At 42.4% G+C, this 23,467-nt stretch overlaps 1 protein-coding gene across 3 annotated transcripts in view; it reads left to right on the forward strand.

The window, feature by feature from the left end:
• The window catches only part of LOC104986061 (chromosome unknown open reading frame, human C20orf194), a 171,685-nt gene that overhangs the window by 128,101 nt on the left and 20,117 nt on the right, over nucleotides 1-23,467 (forward strand). For all 3 annotated transcript variants that reach the window (XR_824995.1, XM_010836482.1, XM_010836483.1), the window contains 4 exons: nucleotides 1,470-1,558; nucleotides 3,207-3,365; nucleotides 5,864-5,989; nucleotides 17,004-17,041. Coding sequence is in view for 2 of the 3 variants with exons in the window: in XM_010836482.1 (XP_010834784.1) it covers nucleotides 1,470-1,558; nucleotides 3,207-3,365; nucleotides 5,864-5,989; nucleotides 17,004-17,041 (412 nt within the window). In the remaining variant the exon portion in view is untranslated. The remainder of the gene's footprint in view (nucleotides 1-1,469; nucleotides 1,559-3,206; nucleotides 3,366-5,863; nucleotides 5,990-17,003; nucleotides 17,042-23,467) is intronic.

Genomic DNA, 23,467 nt, shown 5'->3' on the forward strand with positions numbered 1-23,467 from the left:
TCTTCCAAACTCTTTGTCAGTACTCTCATGCTGTCAGCTCTTTCTGGTTACAAGGTCTTACGTGGCACACTGAGCTTAGTAAGGGGAAGGGCCTTATTAGTAAGAGCTTGCTAGCATCACCAGGATAACGTGACAGTTTATAAACACTGTCTTCACAAGAGTGGATTTTAATCTGCTCCTGCTTCATACTGCTCTCCTCTTGACCCCCCACCATTTCTTTGGAACTATATGTCATAATATGCTCAAAGAGGGCATTTATTTCTGTGCAAATCTAGAAGACACTTGGCTGCAAAAGGAAAGAGAAGCATTAAGTAGTTAGCAGGGAGGCCTGGCGTGCTGCGATTTATGGGGTCACAAAGAGTCGGACACGACTGAACAACTGAACTGAAGTAGTTAGAAGCTTCATTTTTTCCCTTAAGCAAGAGTAAAAGTAAAAATTTTATATTTTAAATATTTTTAATATATATATTTTATATTAACAAAGTGCTATAGAACTGGCCTTGAAGTAAGAAGGTGTCTGGCTGTGAGCATGTTTGCTGGGATTTGAGAGGCTGAGGCCTGGATGCTGAGAAATGGGAACCAAGATGAGAAAATAAACAGAAAGTCAGTTACAGGGAGAACAGGTGCAGAAAGGGAATCAGACCAAGGGTCTGGTCAGAGGGGAGGTGGGAGAACTATTTCCCACAAAAGATGAGGAATCCATAGCCATCTCTGTGCTGATGTGACTAGTTCAAGTGGTGAGTGCCACCAAGCTGAATTTTAGTCCAGGCCTGTCCCAGTGAATCTTGTGTATTGTTAAATAAAACGCATGTAAAGGAGCCCTTGCCATGCTGTGTCACTGACATTGTTATCCTTCAGCAAGTACATGGTTCCCTTCCTCCTCTGCTTGACACCTTCTTTGTCAGTAGATTTCTTGAGTTGGAATGTCTCCCTACAGACAGCCCTGTTTTCATGTAGTCATGTGCCAAGGTTAAGAAAGTTCAACCTGGCTATTTTCCCCATTAAGACTGAGAAGTGCTTTCTTGACCCAGTTTGTTTCTTTACATCAGGCCATGTGGCTTGAAAGGCACAGGCCGCTCACCTCTTTCACTGAGTTTACCACACCAATTTAGCCTATGATATTTTTGTCCCAGACCTCCTTTCCTCCCAGTATTTTCCGTTATACTTTTAACTGATCTAGTCACAACCTGCTCCATGGAAATTATCATGGTAACACTACATCGTATATGGTGTTTGCTGTGTGCCAGACACTGTTCCAAGCACCTTGTTTACATATATTAACTCAGTTAATCATCACAGCCACCCTGCAAGGTAGGTTCTATAGTGAACCCAAGGTCACATAGCTAGTGAATGCTGGTGCTGAGGTTTAAACCCACAGAACCTGGCTTAAGAAGTCAGTTCTCTTAACCTGTTACACAGTGCTGCCTCCCAGTTGAATCATAAACCCATATGGCTTTTCTTTCATGTAGGTAATTATCAGCATTGTAACTGGTCTCCCAGGCTGTCACGCCAGTGAACTCTGTGCTTTTCTGGTCACTCTGCATAAGGAATATGGCAGGTTAGTATGGCTACTGCCTTTGCTTTGGGGAAAGGGGTTCTATGCTTGCTGCCTATGCACTGGGAAACCTTCAGCATCCACTGACCTTTGGTGTAATTGATATTGGCACAGTGATCATCTATCCATTTGTTTAACACATTTATACTGAGTACTTTCTGTATGCGAGACACTGTTCTAAGTATAGGGGACAAATGTACAAAACAGACTAGAAAACAGGTGGTATCTCTGCCTTCATGGAGCTTGTATTCTAGTTTTGGAAGATAGGCAATTAACCAGTTAAGAAAAATAGTACATTAGCTAGTGAAAAATGCTGTGGAGAAAATAAAGCTGAGAAGGCTATAGGAGAGCTGAGCTGGGGGACTGATTCCAGTTTTAATTGGGTACTCAGGGAAGTGGCTCAGACGATAAAGAGTCTGCCAGCAGTGTGGGAGACCTGGGTTCGATCCCTGGGTTGGAACGATCCCCTGGAGAAGGAACTGGCAACCCACTCCAGTATTCTTGCCTGGAAAAATCCCATGGATGGAGGAGCCTGGCAGGCTACAGTCCATGGGATCGCAGAGAGTCAGACATGACTGAGCGACTTCACTTTATTCGCTCACTCAGGGAAGACCTCACTGAAAAGGTGACATTTGAGCAAAGGCCTGACAATATAAAGGGATGAACCTCTGGATATCTGGGCAAGAGACCTGTTCCAGCAAGACCGGCATGGGCAAAGGCCTGGGAATTGTCACCAGGTTGGTTAGAACTTGAGAGCTGGTGGATGTGATCTTTCCATGGCCACAAAGGGACTGCATGAGTTTAGGTGGAACTGGGACATACTGGTTTAGATAAAATTGGAGAAATCATTCACCCATGTCTTCCATTTGGCTGACAGATTGCTAAACAAACCTTGCTGACTGAACCAGGCTTTTAATATCTAGTCAGTCTTCCTCAAAGTAAGCCTGCAGGAGACCATATAGAAGAACTGAGAAGACTGAAATCACCTAGGAGTTTGGGACTTTAGAATGGGAGATTGTGGGGGTTGGGAAGATGAGTTTTAGAGAGATAATGGGGAAATATTAGACCTCCTTCATAAGTACTCAATAGCTAACTAGCTCCTTCCTCATTTCCATTGCTTATGTTCTGTAAACAATCTGAATGCTTCTCCTTACCCATTATTATTTTTATTTTTTGGCTGTGCCATGCAGTTTGTGGGATCTCAGTTCCCCAACCAGGGATTGAACCTGGGCCACTACAGTGACAGTACCAAATCCTAACCACTAGGCCACCAGGAAACTTCCCCCACCCCTTCATTCCTTATTCTTGGCAAGAATTTTACTGCAAAGTGGACTGAAACTATTTTTCTGAACGGCTCTTCAGAAACTGACTGCCTGTTCAGGAGTCTTTCTCAACTCTGAAACCTGTTGATCATGTGCTTATCTGACCTTTCTCCCTATGACAGAGCATTTTGTGCCAAAAGCTCCAATAGAAGTGATTTTGGGGTACAGGGCTCCACACCCAGCCAGTTCCCTCTACCTGTTTCTGGTAGTATTGCTTTCTCCTGTATGGGTTCACGAGACCAAGTCTGTGGAGTACTAGTTACATTTGAATCCACTGGCAGAACCTATGGGTCAGGCCCTCATGCTGAGATTATACTTTCCATTTCCAGGTGGATGGTATACCGTCAAGTCATGGACAGCTCTGAATGTTTTCATGCTGCCCACTTCCAGAGATACCTTTCCAGTGCCCTGGAGCCCCAACAGACCCGCTCTGCCCGCCAGTCAGCCTATGTCCGCAAGAAGACCAGACTACTGGTGGTATTACAAGGGTGAGCCCTGGAAGTATTTTGGAAATAGTGGGGTAGTGTGGTGACCTTGCCATTATTTCATGTGTGGTTGACTTGGGGCACAGAATAAACTCCACATATGCACAAGAAGTGTCTAGTGTCTTTAGCAAGCAGGAACCGCTGTGGCCATCCTGTGGCCCAGAGTGACTGGTGAAGATGACACGCAAGTTTCAAGTTTGGCTTCAACGTCACATATCCTCAAAAGGCAAAGAACTGGGGAGGAGGTTTTCTGGGCAAGATTCTTTGATAATTCTTCTAACAGTAGTGGTCCCTAAGCCTTTTCGTTTGCCACCGAAGCAAGCAAGCTTCAGCTTTTTCAGTCCTCCTCCTGTGGAGTTGCAGACAGTCCCCACACTCTAGTCTCAAGCCCCATCCACAAAGTGGCTAGGAAGGAGGAAGCAGGTGCGTCGTCCCCTGGGCCCACAGGAGAACATGCCAGATCAGGAAAACATGGGCTGTGCTCTTCACTGCTGTCATTATAGTTGGTAATAAAGAAGCTTTTGGCAGTTCTCACAAAGTGCTTTTGTGCTGTGCTGTGGTGTTTTGTTTTGTGCTCATAATAATTAGTATTTGCAACTGGCTAATTGTTTCCAGTAAAGAATAGGCCCAGTTCCAAAGCCCTATTTGGTCTCTTGGATGTGATGGTAAGAATTGGAGGAAAGCCAGGCTAGTGGTGCTGCAGGAGGCAAACAGGAATGTGTCCCCTGCCAGGCCATCTTTTCTCTTATTTAGATCTTGTTCTTATATCTGCTTTGGGCTTCCCTTCTGTTGACTCTACTTGTGGGCTTAGGTTGTGGAAGCCACAGAGCAGGAAAGCTAGAAACCACTTGTTTTCCATCATCTCTAATAATCAAAAAAATAGGTTGGCCCAGTTTCGTCACCTCCTGCCACCTTTCCAGAGTTGAATGTCAGTGGGGGTATGGACCTGGAGTCAAATTTGGTACCTTGACATCGTATAGCTGAGGTCATTTCCATCTTCTATTACTTTAGAGAGTATTTTTGACTCCCCGTCTCTGACTGTACAAGTCTGCATAAGTGCCAGCTGTCCTGGCTGCTCTGGACTTCAGTGACAGTGTATGGCCAACCCACTTGTACTCTCAGAACCAGCAGTTGCCCAGTCACAGCCCCAGTACACTAGGAACATCCGATGGATTTCCTGCTGTGTTGCTCTGTATGACAGTGTTCTTACAGATGGGGCCCATTCCCCTGAGGCTCAGCAGGGAACACATGGCAGACTCAGTGTAGCATATCCATCTCCTTGGAGCTGGACCTTTAAGCTCAATATTGAGGTGAGGGGACACCCCAGAGGCTTCTCAAGTTGAGAATTTTATTTCTTGAATACGGCCTTTATTTTGATTTATAGAATTCTGTGCCATCGGGCAGAGTTTTTTCTTGCCCCTATAGTGGCCTGGTCCCATTCTACTTACTGCTGCAGGTAAGCAGTGATGTTGAGCTTTGACACCAAGTGGAGTATTAGGTTGTTGTTTTAAAAATTGAATTAATGTATTTTTAAATGATAAAATTTTAGAAATGGGGGACAGATTAGTGGCTGCCAGGAACTGGGGATGGGAGTGGAGAGTGAGGGGGAGGTAGGTATGGTTATAAAAGGGCAACACGGAGGGAGCTTTGTGGTGTGAAACTGTTTAGTATCTTTACTATGGTAGAGGAGCCTGCACAGGTGACAGAACTGTATGGAACTGAATACATACACAAATAAGTAGAACTGTAAAAATCTGAGTCTTAAAAAGTTAATTTTAAGGAATTTGAGGGACTGTGTTAGTTTATACTCTAGAATATTATAAAAATCATTCTGTATCTACATTTAAGACAAAGTATCTCTCAAAACAAAAATTGAATTAATGTAAAATGAGGCAAAATTGCAGGCTTAAATTACAAATGTGAAATAGAGCCCAAAAGACACTTGTATGGAATATCTGTTGTTTTAGAAGAAAGAAAGGTAAAGTCCTGCTGGGCTTTTTTTTTTTTTAAATAAAGAAAATACTGACAAGAAAGAGGCAACATGAAGAGTTAGGTTTTTGCATTCATCATGCAGTTTGGGCAGTTCAGCCAAAGTGGCCAGGTACAGACTCAGAAGCTGGATCACTATGCTCCCTGAAATGAAAGACTTATTAAAGAAAACAGACCAATGCAGGAGCTCTTAACTTGATGAGAAAATACCAAGTCCTGCCCCAGAGCCCCAGGGTCACCTGCAGGCTTCTCTGAAGTGGGTGGGCAGTAGAGTTCTTCCTTCCACTCACTCTTGCACAGTTAGAACTAGTGGAACTCGGAAGTACAGAAACACTGTAAACTGCAGGGGCTCTAAATCATGAGGTGACTTGACCCCAAGGAGGCCTGTTGCTCTCTCCTCTTTTGGTTTCCTTCTACCCTTGCTCCACTTAGCCACTCAGCAAGCATTCCCCTCTTCTCCCACTCTGAAGCTCCAGTCCAGTAAACTTAACTACTCCCTTTTTCCCCCCTAGCTACACAGATGTTATTGATGTTGTCCAGGCTCTGCAGACCCATCCAGACTCAAATGTCAAGTCCTCCTTCACCATTGGTACCATCACAGTGTGTGTGGAGCCGCTGAGCTGCTACATGGAGCACAGGTACGTACTTAGGACCACCTCCAGCCCACAGGATGTGGTGTGTTTAAATGTACAGAAAGCTATTTACCTCCCACCTACCAGTAGGCGACGCATTTTTATGTGTTTGTCTTTTGAAATGCATCAGTTTACCCTCGTGGTGTTTCTGTTTTTCAGTTGCTAAGTCATGTCTGACTCTGCAACCCTGTGGACTGCAGCATGTCAGGCTCCTCTGTCCTCCAGTGTCTCCCATTTACTCAGATTCATGTCCATTGAATCAGTGTTGCTATCTAACCATCTCTTCCTCTCCCACCCCCTTCTCCTTTTCCCTTCAGTCTTTCCCAGCATCAGGGTCTTTTCCAATGAGTCAGCTCTTCATATCAGGTGGCCAGAATATTAAGAGCTTCAGCTTCAGCATCAGTCCTTCCAATGAGTATTCAGGGCTGATTTCCTATAGAATTGACTGGTTTGATCTCCTTGCAGTCCACAGATTCTCAAGGGTCTTCTCCAGCACCACAATTTGAAAACGTCAGTTCTTTGGCATTCAGCCTTCTTTAAATTCCAGCTCTCACATCCCTACATGACTACTGGAAAAACCATAGTTTTGATCATACAGACCTTGGTTGGCAGAGTGACGTCTGTTTTTTAATACACTGTCTAGGTTTGTTATAACTTACCTTGCAAGGAGCAAGCATCTTTTAATTTCATAACTAGAGTTGCTATCTGCAGTGATTTTGGAGTCCAAGAAAATAAAATATGTCACTGCTTCCACTTTTTCCCCATCTATTTGCCATGAAGTGGTGGGACTGTATGCCTTGATCTTAGTTTTGCATGTTGAGTTTCAAGCCAGCTTTTTTACTCTCCGTATGGACTGGCATCTTCTCACCACTTTTCTTTGTGCACTAATAAGTCACCCTTCTAGGATAGTGGGACTTGAAATAAATTCTCCCAGAAAAGAAGAATACCCATGGCAGGCTTTTCTTTTCTTCTTTACTGCAGGGAAGGGGCCTTCTGTAATAAGGCACTTGGAGTACCTCACAGATACTTTTTCATGTGGTTAAGCCATCTTAAAGCATCTTACCTCAGTTAATGACATTCATTCTCACTACTAACAAATGAACTTTTTTTTCCTACTTTGGAAATAATATGACAACAACAAAGAAAATTGGGTAATAATTCACCCATAATCTCACTAACTCAATGTAATATTATAATTTTTGTGAAGTCCTTTTTTATCTTTTATATGCATACTTTTTTTAACAGTTGTGATGTACATAAAGCTTTATATCTTTCTTAGGTTAACATATAAACATATTATGTAAGTGAACATATATCAGTCAGTCAGTTCAGTCGCTCAGTCATGTCCAGCTCTTTGCGACTCCATGAACCTCAGCACGCCAGGCCTCCCTGTCCATCACCAACTCCCGGAGTCCACCCAAACCCATGTCCATTGAGTCAATGATGCCATCTGCCTCATCCTGCCCTCAATCTTTCCCAGCTGCGGTTCATGGGGTCACAAAGAGTCTGACACGACTGAGCGACTGAACTGAACTGATGATCAATTTTATTACTCTGTATTCCCATTCCCAAATTGCTTTCTGAGTGGGTTTTATAGTTTATACTGCCTCAGTGGTATCTAGAATTATTTATTTCATCATCAGAGAAGTCCCCACTGAGAAGTTTCAGACATTACATTTTCCCTTTGTAGAGCTGTTTGGAGGGCTCCCCTGTTAGCTCAGCTGGTGAAGAATCCACCTGCAATGCAGGAGACCCCAGTTCAATTCCTGGGTCAGGAAGAACCCCTGGAGAAAGGATAGGCTACCCACTCTAGTATTCTTGGGCTTCCCTGGTAGCTCAGTTGGTATAAAATCTGCCTGCAGTGTGGGAGACCTGGGTTTGATCCCTGGGTTGGGAAGATCCCCTGGAGGCGGGCATGGCAACCCACTCCAGTGTTCTTGCCTGGAGAATCCCTGTGGACAGAGGAGCCTGGCAGGCTGCAGTCCATGGGGTCACAGAGTTGGACACAACAGAGTGACTAAGCACAGCACACATATCACAGACTTGTTTGGGGCTTCCCTGGTGGCTCAGACAGTAAAGAATCTACCTGCAGTGTGGGAGACATGGGTTCAGTCCCTGGGTGGAGAAGATCCTCTAGAGAAGAGAATGAGAAGGAACTGGCTACCTACTCCAGTATTCTTGCCTTTAGAATCCCAAGGACAGAGGCTGCAAAGTTTCCTTTCTCTGTAGCCTTTAGTAGAATATTTCTAAGAATGTATCCAAGATATGTTATCATGTGGTTTTTCTGATTAGTCCATATATTATTAATCATCTCCTGGCAACTGATTGATCTATCCTTAGATCTTCATCTGAAAAAGCTTCCTTCTTATTTGAGTCCTAAGTTGATATCTTTACACTTCTCATAGAAATTACATTAAAAATTACTACCCTAATTGTCTTAAGTGATCCTAAGAAATGTCTTTACCATTCTCCCTTCTCATTAGCTCTGCTTTCTCTAGGTTCTGCTTTCTCATTAAAAAAAAAAAAAAGCTATTTTTCCTTCTACCTCAAGATAGGTTATTGTAGTGAATTCTGAGCATCACCATTGTACTTGAGAATGCTGTGTGGACTCTTATATGCCACTTTTTCTACCATCCATGCCTCTTCTTTTTCTCAAGTTTTTAGTTAAAGATGAATCAAGCAGAAAGAGGTCTAACATGGGACTGGACACTATCAGAGATACTAACATAGAAAGGTAGGAAAAGATAGTAATAAGCAAAGAACTAGACAAATACTGTTCTATACCATCAAGAAAAAGTTAAGAAGAAGAAAAACTAATAGAGTGGCGTGGGAAGAGTTCAAGGAAGAAGTGTTAAAGGTCTGGGGAAATGGGAAGGTGGGATCTTCCTGTAGTAATGACAATGTTTCTAAAATGAAATTGTGGCAGTGTTTGCACAGCTCTGTAAATTTACTAAAAAAAAAACACAAAACATTGGATCATACACTTTAAATGAGTGAATTTTGTGCTATGCTGATTATATCTCAATAAAACTGTTAATTGGAAACAATCAGGGACTTCCCCATGGCTCAATGGTAAGGAATCCACTTGCCAGTGCTAGAGACATTGGTTCAATCCCTGATCCAGGAAGATCTTATATGCCGCAGGGCAACTAAGCCTGTGCTCTGGAGGCAGTGAGTCACACCACTGAGCCCACATGCTGCAGCTGCTGAAGCCAATGTGCTCTAGAGCCTGTACTCCACAGCAACTTTTCCCTAGTTGCAATGAGCAGAGAGAAGCCTGCTCATTGCAACTAGGGAAAAGCCCTCACAGCAACAAAGACCCAGCACAGCCAAAATATAAATTAAAAAAAAAAACTCATTGCACATCGAGTCAGAGGTTACTGATTAAATCCGTGGTTGGGGAACTTTTCCCTAGTTGCAATGAGCAGAGAGAAGCCTGCTCATTGCAACTAGGGAAAAGCCCACACAGCAACAAAAACCCAGCACAGCCAAAATATAAATTAAAAAAAAAAACTCATTGCACATCGAGTTAGAGGTTACTGATTCAATCCGTGGTTGGGGAACTTTTCCCTAGTTGCAATGAGCAGAGAGAAGCCTGCTCATTGCAACTAGGGAAAAGCCTGCACAGCAACAAAGACCCAGCACAGCCAAAATATAAATTAAAAAAAAAAAAGCTCACTGCACATCGAGTCAGAGGTTACTGATTCAATCTGTGGTTGGGGAACTAGGGTCCTGCATGCCCTGTGATGTGGCAAAAAAAAAAAAAGACTAGAACGTTATTAAATAACGTTAATCTCATTCCATTAAGAAAAGAATTAGGGTGGGAGGGAGGTTCAAGAGACAAGAGGAAGGGGAAATATGTATACTTATGGCTGATTCACAATCGTCATATGGCAGAAATTGTAAAGCATTTATCCTCCAATTAAAAATTAAAAAAGCAGTAACACATTTACTTAAGAAAGTCTAAAATGAATTGAAAAAGGTAGTCATATACAAAAACATAGAACACTTTACTAATTGTAAAATTTTAAAAATAGTTGGTAAATTTCTTTAATTTCTGATATAAAACTTAAAGATAGAACTATTAAAGTAAATATAACATGGACTTCCTTGGTGGCGCAGTAGATAAGAATCCACCTGCCAACACAGAGAACACTGGTTCAATCCCTGATCTGGAGATTCCACATTCCACAGAGTGACTAATCCTATGTGCCACAACTACTGAACCTGCACTCTAGAGCCCACGAGCAGCAACTGCTGAGCTTTCATGCTGCAACTACTGAGTCTTGTATGCCTTGGAGCCCATGATCCACAAGAGAAGGCTCCTCAATGAGAAGCCATCTCAGTGAGAAGCCACGCACCACGACAAAGTGTGTAACCCCCACTCACCGCAGCTAGAGAAAGTCCACGAAAAGCCACAAAGACCTAGTGCATTCAGAAAATAAATATAACAAAACATGCTAATGGATACACAATACATATATGTATTTATTAAAGTATTATTAAATGACAGAAGTAGTAAAAAGATTAAGTGACCAGTGTTAAGCCCGTACATTTGTAAAAAGTCCAGGAATTCCCTGGAAGTCCAAGAAACCTAGATGTCCATCAACGGATGAATGAATAAAGAAGTTGTGGTACATATACACAATGGAATATTACTCAGCCATAAAAAGGAATGGATTTGAGTCACTTCTAGTGAGGTAGATGAACCTAGAGCCTGTTATACAGGATGAAACGGGCAGTGAGAGTGCCGAACCTGTGGCCTGGGTTCAATCCCTGGTCAGGGAACTAAGATCCCAACAGCTGCATGTCACGGTCAAAAAAAGAAAGAAAAGAAATCCTTATAAGGCCAACTGTGGTAGATTAAAATTCTGGCCATACATTAAAACGTGTATATTTTCATATGTGAAACAAATCGCCAGTCCAGGTTTGATGCATGATACAGGATGCTCGGGGCTGGTGCACTGGAATGACCCAGAGGGATGGTTTGGGGAGGGAGGTGGGAGGGGGGTTCAGGATGGGGAACACATGTACACCTGTGGTGGATTCATGTCAGTGTATGGCAGAACCAATACAATATTGTAATTAGCCACCAATTAAAATAAATAAATTTATATTAAAAATTCTGGGCATAGCAAAAGCAGCCCTTCCCATCAGGACTTAAGTTGAATCTACTTTTCACCCTTTGAATCTTGGCTCAGGCATTGTGACTTGGCTTTGGCCAATGGGTCCTCAAGAAGCATGAAACAAGCCAAGGCTTAAAAAGCATTTTACACTTTGGGGCTTGCCCTCTCTTGCTTCTGGGAGTTAAGAACCACCATCTGAAGAGGCTGTTGGAGGGTGAAAGACCATGTAGATAGAGAGCCCCAGCCATCCATTCCTACCATCTAGACCAAGACCACTGTTGGGCCTGTGAGTGAGACCATCTTAAAGAGTCATCACCCCCCTAAGCTATACCCAGGCTGAAACAACTGCCCATTCAACCTATAGAATCATGAGAAATAATAAATCATCCTTATTTTAAGCCACTTAGTTTTGGGGTGATTTACTATGTTGCAACTTGTGTAGGAAAATAGGTACTTTCATATACTTTTTTCCCCCATACTGTTGATAGGAATGTAAAATGATTTAATCTCTTTGGAGTCAAATATGGCCATTCCATTGCTAGAATTTTATTATACAGTCATATTTTTAGAAATGTGCAAAGATATATATGTCTATATAGGAGTATTTGTTTCAGGCTGAATTTTTATTTTTTATTTATATATTTTTTTAAAGTTGTAAGTTTAAATTTTATTCAGGGTCTTAACTGAGGACTATAGTCCAGGACACAGGTCTGAGGAATTCAGGCAGAATTATTAATTCTGAACTGTAGAGCCCACTCCAGCATGTTTAGTTGGGGAGGAATTTACTAATGGACAAAATAGCTTGAAAAGCCCCTGGGAGGGTCAGACTGTATTGATGAGGCATCCAGGTGGAACACTCAAACTTCAGTAGCGCTGCCCCAGTGAGATCCCCCTCGGGCTGTCTGAGGCTATCTCAGTCACTTCTTCCACCAGAAAATGGAGTCTGCTTCCAATACATCCCCTCATTCACTGTGTTCTTTGCCACTTGGAGTCTCATTGGTAAAACTTAGGTCATATGCTTATACCAGATGGCAGGAATGGCCAGAAAAGCAGTTTTCTGCCATTTATTTGAAGGACAGGCTTCCTCAATCCAAGTCTGGGAAAAGTGTTTAGAAGGTATGGGCAGTCTGAAATATAATAGATGTGCTCTACGGTGTTCAAGACAATAATGTTAATAATATCAAATGGAAATAACCCAAATGCTCATTAGTAAGTGACTGGTTCAATTTGAGGATATTCATATAATGGAAGCAGGTGGCACAGTGGTAAAGAATCTGCCTACCAGTGCAGGAGACACAAGAGATGCAGATTTGATCCCTGAGTTGGGAAGATGCCCTGGAGAAAGAAATGGCAACCCACTCCAGTATTCTTGCCTGGAAAATCCCATGGACAGAGAAGCCTGGCAGGGTATAGCCCATGGGGTCACAAAAATTCAGACACAACTTAGTGAATGAGCATGTGTAATGGAATACTATGCAGGCATTTTTTTAAATTAGGTAGATTTTATGTACTGATATGGAAAATGCCCATAATACTTTGTGAAGTGAGAAAAGAAAATTACCAAAACAATATGTATTCTTTAAATGTCTATATAACTAAACATAGAAAATATCTGGAACAATACATCCCAAACTGTGAATAGTGGTTTCTTCTGGGAAATGGTTAGTTCCTTGGGGGCAGATGTTAGATGATGTGTAAAACATTTGATATTTTATAGTACCATGTATATTGCTTCTTTTAATATAACAGCTTTATTGAAATGTAATACACATATCATAAAATTCACTGTTTTAAAATGTCCCTTCCAGTCACTTCCCATTTCTTTTTTTCCCCAATCCCTGGCAACTAGTCTACTTTCTGTTTCTGTGGATATGCTTATTCTGGATATGTTCGTATATGTTGCCTTTTGTGCCTGGCTTCTTTCAAGGTTCATCCATGCTGTGGCATGTGTCAGTGTTTCATTCCTTTTTATGGACAAATACGCCATTGTATAGATATATCACATCTTTTTTATCCACTCATCAGTTGATGGACATTAGAGTTTTTTACATTTGGCTATCATAAATATACTGCTATGAATGTTTATGTTTAAGTTTTAATATGGTCATATGTTTTTCTGTTCTCCTGGGTAGAATTGTTGGGTCATATACTAACTATTTAACTTTTGGAGGAACTACAAACTGTTATCCAAAGCCATTGCACCATTTGCATCCTCACCAGCAATATATGAGGATTCCCATTTCTCCACGTCTGTCTTCAGTGATATTACAGTTTTAGGGGCTTTCCTAGTGGTCCAGTTAAGAATCTGCCTTGTAATGCAAAAGAAAGAGGAGGAAAAAAATATATTACAGTTTAGGAAGGAGGATGATATGTATAGAAGGAAAGGAATTGAGCTGTCATTTGTTTTCTGCTGTTTTTTTAGACACTGTGATGCTTTACCTCTTTCAGTCCTCAAAATCCCTTTAAGTATTTTGGGAGGCATTTAAGGTAAGCATCATTACCATGTTTTACCGTGAGGAATCTGATGCTCAGAAAAGTTAAATAATTTCCCGAATGCCACATCCATGGCATGTACACAGTCAGTCGTGATATGGGGTGGGAAGTACTATAATAAAAAATCCATGTAATTTTACAAGAATTGTTAAAAACAGTGATATCTCAATGAGAAGTTGCATAAATGTGCAAGTCCGTGTGTTGAGTATTTTCTTTGCAGCTCTTAAAAGTGAGTAACTTAATGACCCTCTAACCTGTCAGAGGTTTAAAATACGAGCTTCCAACCTGTAACTGGATAAGATGCATGGAGAGGGAGCATTGCTCAACTTCGTCTCAGATGCTACTGGTATGAATTGCTGTGCACTGCTGCAGGAAAGCAAGCAGGACACTGAGAATGGCTTTTAAGGCATATACTGTAAAGTCACAGGAACATCATCGAAAAACCTACAAATAATAAATGCTGGAGAAGATGTGGAGAAAAGGGAACCCTCTTACACTGTTGGTGGGAATGTAAATTGACACAGCCACAATGGAGAACAGTTTGGAAATTTCTTTTAAAAACTAGGGATAAAACCTACCATGTCATCCAGCAATCCCACTACTGGGCATATACCCTGAGAAAGCCATTCTAAAAGACATGTACCCCAGTGTTCATTGCAGTACTGTTTATAGAAGGCAGGTCATGGAAGCAATCTAGCTGTTCATTGATAGATGAATGGATAAAGCAGTTGTGGTACATATATACAATGGAATACTATTCAGCCATAAAAAGGAATGAATTTGAGTCAGTTCCTAGTGAAGTGAATGAACCCAGAGCCTGTTATACAGAGTTAAGTAAGTCAGAAAGAGACAAATGTCGTACATTAACGCCTATATTGGAAACCTAGAAAAATGGTCTTGATGAACCTGTTTGTAGGACAGCAGTAGAGACAAAGACATGAAGAACAGACTTGTGGACACAGTGAGGGAGGCAGAGAGGGAGGTGAATTGAGAGAGTAGCACTGAAGCATATGTAAAATAGATAGCCAGTGAGAATTTGCTGCATGACACAGGAAGCTCAAGCCAGTGCTCTGTGACAGCCTAGAGGGGTGGGATGGGGTGGGAGGTGGGAGGGAGTTTCAAGAGGGAGGGGTCATATATATACCAATGGCTGATTCATGTTGATGCATGGTAGGAACCAACACAACATTGTAACAGTTATTCTCCAATTATAAATAAATTTAAAAAGTTACAGACACTTACTTGAGGGGACAGACATTTTCTAAGAATGCATTTGTGGACTTTCCTGGTGGTCCAGTGGTTAAGAATCTGCCAGTGCAGAGGACATGGATTCAATCCCTGGTCTGGAAAGTTTCCACATGCTGTGGGGCAACTAAGCCTGAGCACTGCAGCTACTGAAGCCCAAGTGCCCTATAGCCCGTGCTGTGCAACAAGAGAAGCCACTGCAATGAGAAGCCAGCACACTGCAACTAGAGAGTAGCCTCTACTCACCACAACTAAAGAAAGCCTGTGCATAGCAATGAAGACCCAGCACAGCCAAAAATAAATACTTTTTTTAAAGAATACATTTGCTCTGCAGCTGACCCTTCAGTGGACTATGAGTACAGTGAAGTCAGTGAGCTCTGTTCTTGGGAGACTCAAGTGAGGATCTCTCTCTCTTTGTTCTGGGGCTCCTAACCTTATTCAGAGCACATCGGGGTTCCTCTGTGGAATTCTTTAGAAACCGTGAAGGAATCAGGCAGGTGAACTAGATCCACAGCCCAAAGTTATACTTACCCAAGTGGCTCACTCATCCACGAAATTTGGTTCCAAATGGTGTGTGTCTGAGCATTGTCAAAAATCAAATTAAAAAATGAAGATTTGCCACCACCAAGGAAATTGCAAGAGAAGAACTCCCCTAAGTGTTTTGAACAGCATTAATACCTGCCAACTAGACAAGCAACAATTCAGAGGGTGACTTCAGCAAACATCTTACTTGCAGGGGTAGACAGCACAGGAGCTTTGTGGTGTTAAACAAACCTGGGCCCCTGTGTAAACCCTCCCATTTCCTAGCTGCAGGTAGGACCTTCGGAGAAGGCAATGGCACCCCACTCCAGTACTTCTGCCTGGAAAATCCCATGGATGGAGGAGCCTGGTAGGCTGTAGTCCATGGGGTCGCTAGAGTCGGACACGACTAAGCGACTTCACTTTCACTTTTCACTTTCATGCATTGGAGAAGGAAATGGCAACCCACTCCAGTGTTCTTGCTTGGAGAATCCCAGGGACGGGGAAGCCTGGTGGGCTGCCGTCTATGGGGTCGCACAGAGTCAGACACGACTGACGTGACTTAGCAGCAGCAGCAGCAGGTAGGACCTTGGGCCAAGTGCTTAGCTTGCTTAGCCACCATGAACCCACTGTTTGCAGCTTTTAAGTACCCAAGGCACAGGGTGGATGTGAGAATAAAATTGTATGTGTGAACTGCTTGCCCAGTGCCCAGTCAAAGCCTTTGATCAAAGATAGCTCTTTTCATTAGTATTGGCTTTCTTCACCAAGAAGAGCACTGTGGTGTTTTCGAAGTTTTAAAACACTAAGAATATTGAGTTTTTCTCTGGAGCTTACTACAGAGCTACAGTTGTTAACTCATACTTTGAATTAGTCTATTAGTCTATCCTCAATCTATTCAGTCAGTCTCCTACATTTCATTCACCATTCGAGCTTAGAATAAGGTTAAAGGGTGCGGGGTCTTCTGTGGTGGTCCGGTGGTTAAGAATCCTCCTTGTAATGTAATGTAATCCTCCTTGTAATGCAGGTTTGACCCCTGACCCATGAACTAAGATCCCACATGTTGTGGGGCATCTAAGCCTGTGTGCCACAGCTAGAGAGTCTGCATGCCATAATGAAAGATCCCGCTTGACACAACTAACACCAGACACAGCCAAATAAATAAACAAATGCTTTTTAAAAAAGATGAAAGGGGAACCTGGATTTAGTTGTGCACATAACAGGAAATATGGCAACTTTGTTGTTGAAGGCCCTTGGCAGAATTAGGCAAGTGTAATTTTTCTCATTTTCCCTTGAAAGTTTCCCTGTACTAACAGGACAGTATCTCTCCAGGGTAAAAGAAAAAGACCAATCTCTCTTTCTCCATTTCCTATAGTCTTGGTAGTTGAACAGGGATCTCCTGTTCAACATTCCACCAAGAGTTGGCCATGTTGGGACTTTTTTAGGGTTTCTGGCTTAGGGAACTCTGGTTCAAAACTATGAATACCTTTTGTATAACCATGGCTATCCTTAATGTTCAGTGTTACCTGCCAGTTGCCCCACTGAGTAAGCCATTTTATATGTTAGTGATAGTCAAAATTTTGCGAGAAATCAGTGAAAATTGAGATTAATTGTTTTAAATATTTGTTTTCTCTCCGTAGATTCCTGTTTCCTAAATTTCTTGACCAGTGTTCACAAGGTAAGCAATGTGCTCTACATCCTGCTTGCATGCCTTTCAAAGTCTGTTTAGATGCAACAGACTTTTCTTCATGTTCCCACCTACCATTCTGAAATCTAAAACAAAACTGATCCAGGGAGAACTGGGGCATTTTTTGCTGTTATCTTATTTGAGAGGTGGATTTCTTCTAAGAGTTTGTCTCAATGATAATAAATTGCCATGTCAACACCTCTTTTGAGCTGCGCTTAACTCTGCCCTCCATTCCAACTAATGTCAGTTGACTGAATAAGTATTCCTAGCCTGCGAATCAGCAAGATTTTGATGCATTTCTCCTGTCCCATGAGTGCAGAGTATGGCCCAGTAGAACCTTCTCCTTTAACCCTCTGCTGCATACACTGAGATTTTCCACATCTGCTTATATATAGAAAAATCCACCTATCTTTAGGTTGTACTCAACCTTGCATTGTCGTACCATCTTGCAGTCTGGAAGCAGCACTTTCTAGTCAGATTAGCTTTAGTGGCTGGAAACCCAGAGTAAATTCTAAATTTCCTACAGTAGTGATAAAATGCTTATTGTTGTCAGAAGACCTGGGGTCTGGGCTTCCTGAAGCAGCCCAGCAAGTAGAAATCAGATGGAAGAAAATAACTCAGTGTCCCCAGCACAGTTCTGCCCTGCTGATCCCATTGCCAGTCTACAGGGAATGGGGACCACAGAGCATTAGCAGAGCTGTTGTCTTGGGAAAGAGCTGAGCTGGAGGCTGTGCAGAGCAGGAGACTGGGTCACTGGAGAGAAGAATTTACGTGTTTGGCTGCTGCACTGAGGAGTCTCAAGTCCAGCTTTTTAGAGGCCCTTGTTGCTTTTTAGGCACTGCTCCCTAGAAGCAGAGTTGAATGGAGGTTAGCTGGGTCTATCCACAGTGTCCACCCAAGGTAGATCAAAGAGATTTTTGAGGGGCTGGGTCAATAGGATGTGGTAACAGGCTGGATGGAGGACATTGAAACAAGACATATCTGGAATGACTTCTAGGTTTCTAGCTTGGGAGATTGGGAAAGTTGATGGTACATATCCTTGAAATAGACTACATAGGAAAAAACATAGGTCCAGGAGATAACCAAGGAGAGCTGTCTGGTCCTTTGATAAATGCTTGGAAGTCATCATCAAAGCCAAGGGTGTGGGCTATAGTCTGCCCCATGTCCACCACCTGATCACACGGTGTTTGCCACCCTAGTGCCACTTGGCTTCTTGACACTTTCTCCTTCAGTGGCCTTCTCCCTTTTTTGCATGTGGGAAAAGCGATCAGGCTGCCTTGGCAAAGAACCTTAGGGAAGTGCTCTATCTTTACCATCCATGAACCTGGGCCAATATTACAAGAGGATAGCCCTTTTAAAGCCAAGACAGGATGAGTTCTTTCTGGCATTTGGTAGGCATTATTTCATTAAAAGAGCCTTCCAACTCATTGTTCAAAGGCAATGTATGTCAATTCTGTGCTTATATAAAGAAAGCTAGGGGGAATTCTCTGGTGGCCCAGTGGTTAGGACTTGGTGCTTTCACTACCACAGCCCAAATTCAATCCCTCGTCAGGGAACTTAAAAGAAAGCTAGGGATGTGATCAAATGTGGACAGGTGCCTTTGAGACCATATATGCTGTTTTCTGAAGTGCAAGGGGCTGGTTAAGTGGTAGTGCCTTAGTAAACATCTTCCCCTTACATCTGGGCACAGAGGACCCTATAGACTAATCTGACCTGGTTCACCATGAGCACTGGCCTTCTGGGAAAACAGGAGATAAGGGCAAGTATTTCTCCTCGGAGATTTAGTGCCTTTCTTAGAGGTGGAATCTGCCACCGGTAGACAAACATTTCATGTCCCCAGGGAGCATTTGCCTCCTTTGCTCCTGTTCATAAGTCAAGCTCTGATTCATTGCTTTTATAACAAGGGATTATTTTACAGTGAGAAAAGCACTGTATTGCAACCACAAAATGATGTGTATTACAGAAATCCAAGGATTAGGGAATAATCTCAGTGCTTAAACGACCAGCACAGCTCATTATAATGCTAGCTTTAAAGCAGAGAGCAGACATTTTGCTCCCATGATCTGCTTTTAGAAGTATCTATATGGTGGACGAAATGGCAACCCACTCCAGTATTCTTGCCTGGAGAATCCCAAGGATAGGGGAGCCTGGCTGGCTACAGTCCATGGGGTCGCCAAGAGTCGGGCACAACTTAGCAACTACACAGATATAGAAGACAAACTGGTGGTTACCAAAAGAGAGACAAAAGTGTGGTGGGACAAATTACGTGTATGGGATTAAGAAATTAAAAACTCCTATGTATAAACAGCAACAAGTTTATATTGTATCAGATAAAGAATTATAGCCTTTATTGTATAATAACATTCAATGGAGTATAATCTGTAAAAATACTGAATCACTGTGCTGTATACGTGAAACTAGTATAATATTGTAAATCTTCTATACTACAATTTAATAATTAAAAAATTATCAAAAAAGAAATATCTATAGATTTTTGAGGTTTGATTTCTTCTAGGCTGCTGGAAGCCTTTAGCCAGACTGAGATGGTCAAACAGACCTCAGAGATGTTTCTCCCCTTTTGGGAATGGGCCAGGCCAGGCTGCCTGCTCACTCACAGCCCAGACTTGTGAGGCATTGGCTAAATCAGAGTATCCATTCCTTTGTACATAGCAGGAGTATGGCCCAAGCAGGATGAAACTGCCCACAATGGCCTCTTCACCTTGTGCTCCAGATAACTGCTGTACCTTGCCTTAATGATGGCATTTCCTCTTGGCAGGTAGCAGTTTGCATAGCTGGCCTAAGGAATGCTGGGGATAATCCTTTTGCTTGTTTCTCCATAAAGCAAAGCCCCTTTTCTATGTCCAATTCCTGACCTAGAATCCAAAGCCCACAGGGTTTGTCTACATGATACTAATGGGGAAACAGGACTTTGAGAAGGTGTCTGTCAGAGACTCAGACCCTAACTTTTTCTCAGGCAGGCCAAGCCTGTGCTTGTGATTCTGGTGCATGCCGCTCAGGTTGGCATGTTTGCAGTAGACTGACTCTTCAGTTTCTTTTGCCCAAGAAGATACTAAATAGAATCCAAGGGCCTTTGCAGAGATCTCTCGGCCTTTCCTGGCTCCTCACTGCAAGATACACCACAGCTATTCTTGTCTTCACCCTGGGACTTTCATGGACCCTTGCAGGAGCTGGCTCTCATAACTGCCCTCTCTGGAATGTGCTGACCCTTCTAGAACCCTACCTACTTCCCCACTGTGCCACATTCTGGGCCTGGCTGCCTAGTCTTGTCTTACTTAGTTTCCAGAGGCCCCAGCCACTTCCTGTAGCTGCACCAGGACATGGGGTTCTGGCAGTAAGCTCACCAGACTGTCCTCATTGCCTGCTCGCAGCCTCCAAAGTGACCTTTTTAATGGGAATGGAAGCACAGGCACTGCCAGTGTCACCTTTCTTAGGAGGCTTCTCTGACACTCTGACTGCAGATGGTCCATCTTAATGTTAAAGCTTATGACAAGGAAGCCATATGAGCAGCCTTTTTAAAACTGAATAAACAAAAAGTAGACATATTCTACATTTGAATTTCTAAGTCTTATGCTATTACCATATCTAAGCCATACATGAAAACCTAGGAGATAGAAGTTGTAAGTGTGGAAGAAGTTGTTAAGAAAATACAGTTTTGTATATTCGTGTATACTTGTATATGCATAGACCATCTGAGGAGACATACCCCAAATCCGCTTATTAGTGGTTGCCTCTGGGGAGAAGTAAGGTTCAGGGTGCCAGAGAAGGGAAGAAGAAACTTTATACTGAACCCTTTCATACCTTAATGAATTTTGCACCAAAATATGTATATCTAATCTTAGCTACCTTTTAAAATGGCTGTCTGATGAATGATACTTGCTCAGATTTGCAAGTGGGAAAATTTTTGGCATGTGGGTACCCACAGCTTAGTTGTTTAGGCAGCTGCCTCAGAGGTCAGGTTGCACATGCCTTTTATTATACTTAGTTCATTTATTCATCTGTTCAGCAAATCTTTATCCTATACCTTCTCTAACCCAGTCCTAAGGGATTAGGGAAGTCTTCTGGAAGGATGCTGTTTAAATTGTCTACAACCTGAAGTAGGAGTTGGTCCTTCAAAAAAGAAAGGAGGGAAAAGATAGTTCCAGACAGAAGAAACAGCAGGAAAGAAGACCTGATGGTGACTAGAGCCTTGAAGAAGTGCAGCATGCGGGTAGGTCAGACTGGCCAAAAAGTTTAGATATCAGCCTACAAGTAATTGGGATGCTGTAAATGTGTTAAGTGGGGAAATGATTTGATCAGATTTATGTTTTTGAAAGATTACTTTGACTACAGGAGAAAGAATGAATTGTAGTAAAGGAAGCCTGGAAGTGGAGAGAATGAGCACAGAGCTAGTAAAGAGCAGTGGTCTAAACTAGGCAAATGGTAGCAGGGACTGAGAGTGGAGGATGGACTATGGCCCAGGTTTGGGGAATTCAGCAGTCATTGTGCCCTTACCAAGTGACCACTTGAATGTCAGGGGAAGCCACAGAGAAAACTCACCTTTGAATCCTCATAGGTCTCTCAAGCACTCTGCAGAGGCAGATGGGCTGTATTTGCCTAAGGCTGATTGACTTGCTGTGGAGCACTAACAGATACTTGAGAAGAGCAGGACTCATGTCTCTGAACCAAAAAGCCAATAGATTCCCAAACAGCTTGTTAAACACCCAGGAAGCAGATTCTGTACTCAGCAGTCAAGCCTTACTTCCTGACATTTACAATCTTAGACATATTGTATACCTTTTGTGTACATCATGCTAAATGCCGGGCTGGATGAATCACAAACTAGCATCAAGATTGCTGGGAAAAATATCAACAGCCTCAGCTATGAAGATGATACCATTTTAATGGCAGAAAATAAAGAGGAACTAAAGAGCCTCTTGATAAGGGTGAAAGAGGAGAATGAAAAAGCTGGCTTGAAACTCAACAGTTGAAAAAAAATCAAGATTGTGACAAATAGAAAGAGAAAAAGTGGAAAGAGTGACAGATTTTATTTTGGGGAAAAATTTTTATTTTTCAAAATCATTGTGGATGGTGACTGCAGCCATGAAATTAAAAGATGCTTACTCCTAGGAAAGAAAGCTATGACAAACCCAGATCACGTTTTAAAAAGTAGAGACATCACTCTGCCAACAAAGGTCTATATAGTCAAAGCTATGGTTTTTCCAGCAGTCATGTATGGATGTGAGAGTTGGACTATACAGAAGGCTGAATGCCAAAGAATTGATGTTTTTCTAATTGTGGTGCTGGAAAAGATCTTGACAGTCCGTTGGACTGTGAAGACATCCAACCCAGTCAGTCCTAAAGGAAATCGACCCTGAATATTCATTGGAAGGACTGATGCTGAAACTGAAGCTCCAGTACTTTGGCCACCTGCTGTGAAGAGTCAACTCAATGATGCTGGGAAAGATTGAAGGCAAGAGCAGAAGGGGACAACAGAGGATGAGATGGTTTCATGGCATCATCAATTCAATGGACATGAGTTTGAGCAAACTCTGGGAGATGGTGATGGACAGGAAAGCCTGGCATGCTGCAGTCCATGGAGTCACAAAAAGATGGATATGATTTAGCAACTGAACAATGACAACATACCCTTTGTGTATGCCTTGTCCCCATCGTAACACATGACCATTGACATGAATCTCCTAACCCCTGCTCCCTGGTTGTGAATGGAATATGGTTATGAGGTTAGAGTCAATCTTTAGAGTTTGGGAACACTTTTTAAGTATGATTGGTGAGAGGAAGTATCACTGACTTCTGCCCCAGACCAGAGGCAAAGGCCAAGGCCAGGGGTCCTGGAAGCTGCTTTCAAACTAGTGATAGCCACTCATCTAAACCATGGGCTCAGTAATCTAGGCTGGTGAGAGTCACGTGACTTAGCTTCCTGTGTGTTGCTGTGGCTAACTAAGGTCCACGTGCAGCAGCCATCCCTGTCCGTCTGAGGAATGGATCAGTCCAGTCTCCTTGATGTAGATGATGGTGCTAGTAGTAGTGTCAGGTTACATTTAATGAGTTCTTTCTTTCTGTAGCCTGTGATAAGCATTTCACTGCTAACCTGGAGGTGCATGTTCCCATCTAACAGAGGAGGATTTAGGGCTCAGAGAGAAAGTTGAGCAGCTTGCCTAATGTTACCTATGAATAATTAGTAGAACCCAGAATTCAAACTCAGATTTTCTTGACTCTAAAATTCATGCTTTCATCTTTATACTGTCTTTTTTTACAAATAAGAAGATAAATAAAAATATAAATCATATTTTAAGCATTGCCCATGTTATTCAAAGGAGCTCTCCTAAGTTTAGAGAAAGGGAGACAGCAGGGTGGCATGAGGGGTGGATTGGACTGGTAAGGTATTAGAGAAGATCT

Source organism: Bison bison, unplaced genomic scaffold, assembly GCF_000754665.1.
Source record: "Bison bison bison isolate TAMUID 2011002044 unplaced genomic scaffold, Bison_UMD1.0 scf7180017864063, whole genome shotgun sequence".
Lineage (NCBI taxonomy): Eukaryota > Metazoa > Chordata > Mammalia > Artiodactyla > Bovidae > Bison > Bison bison.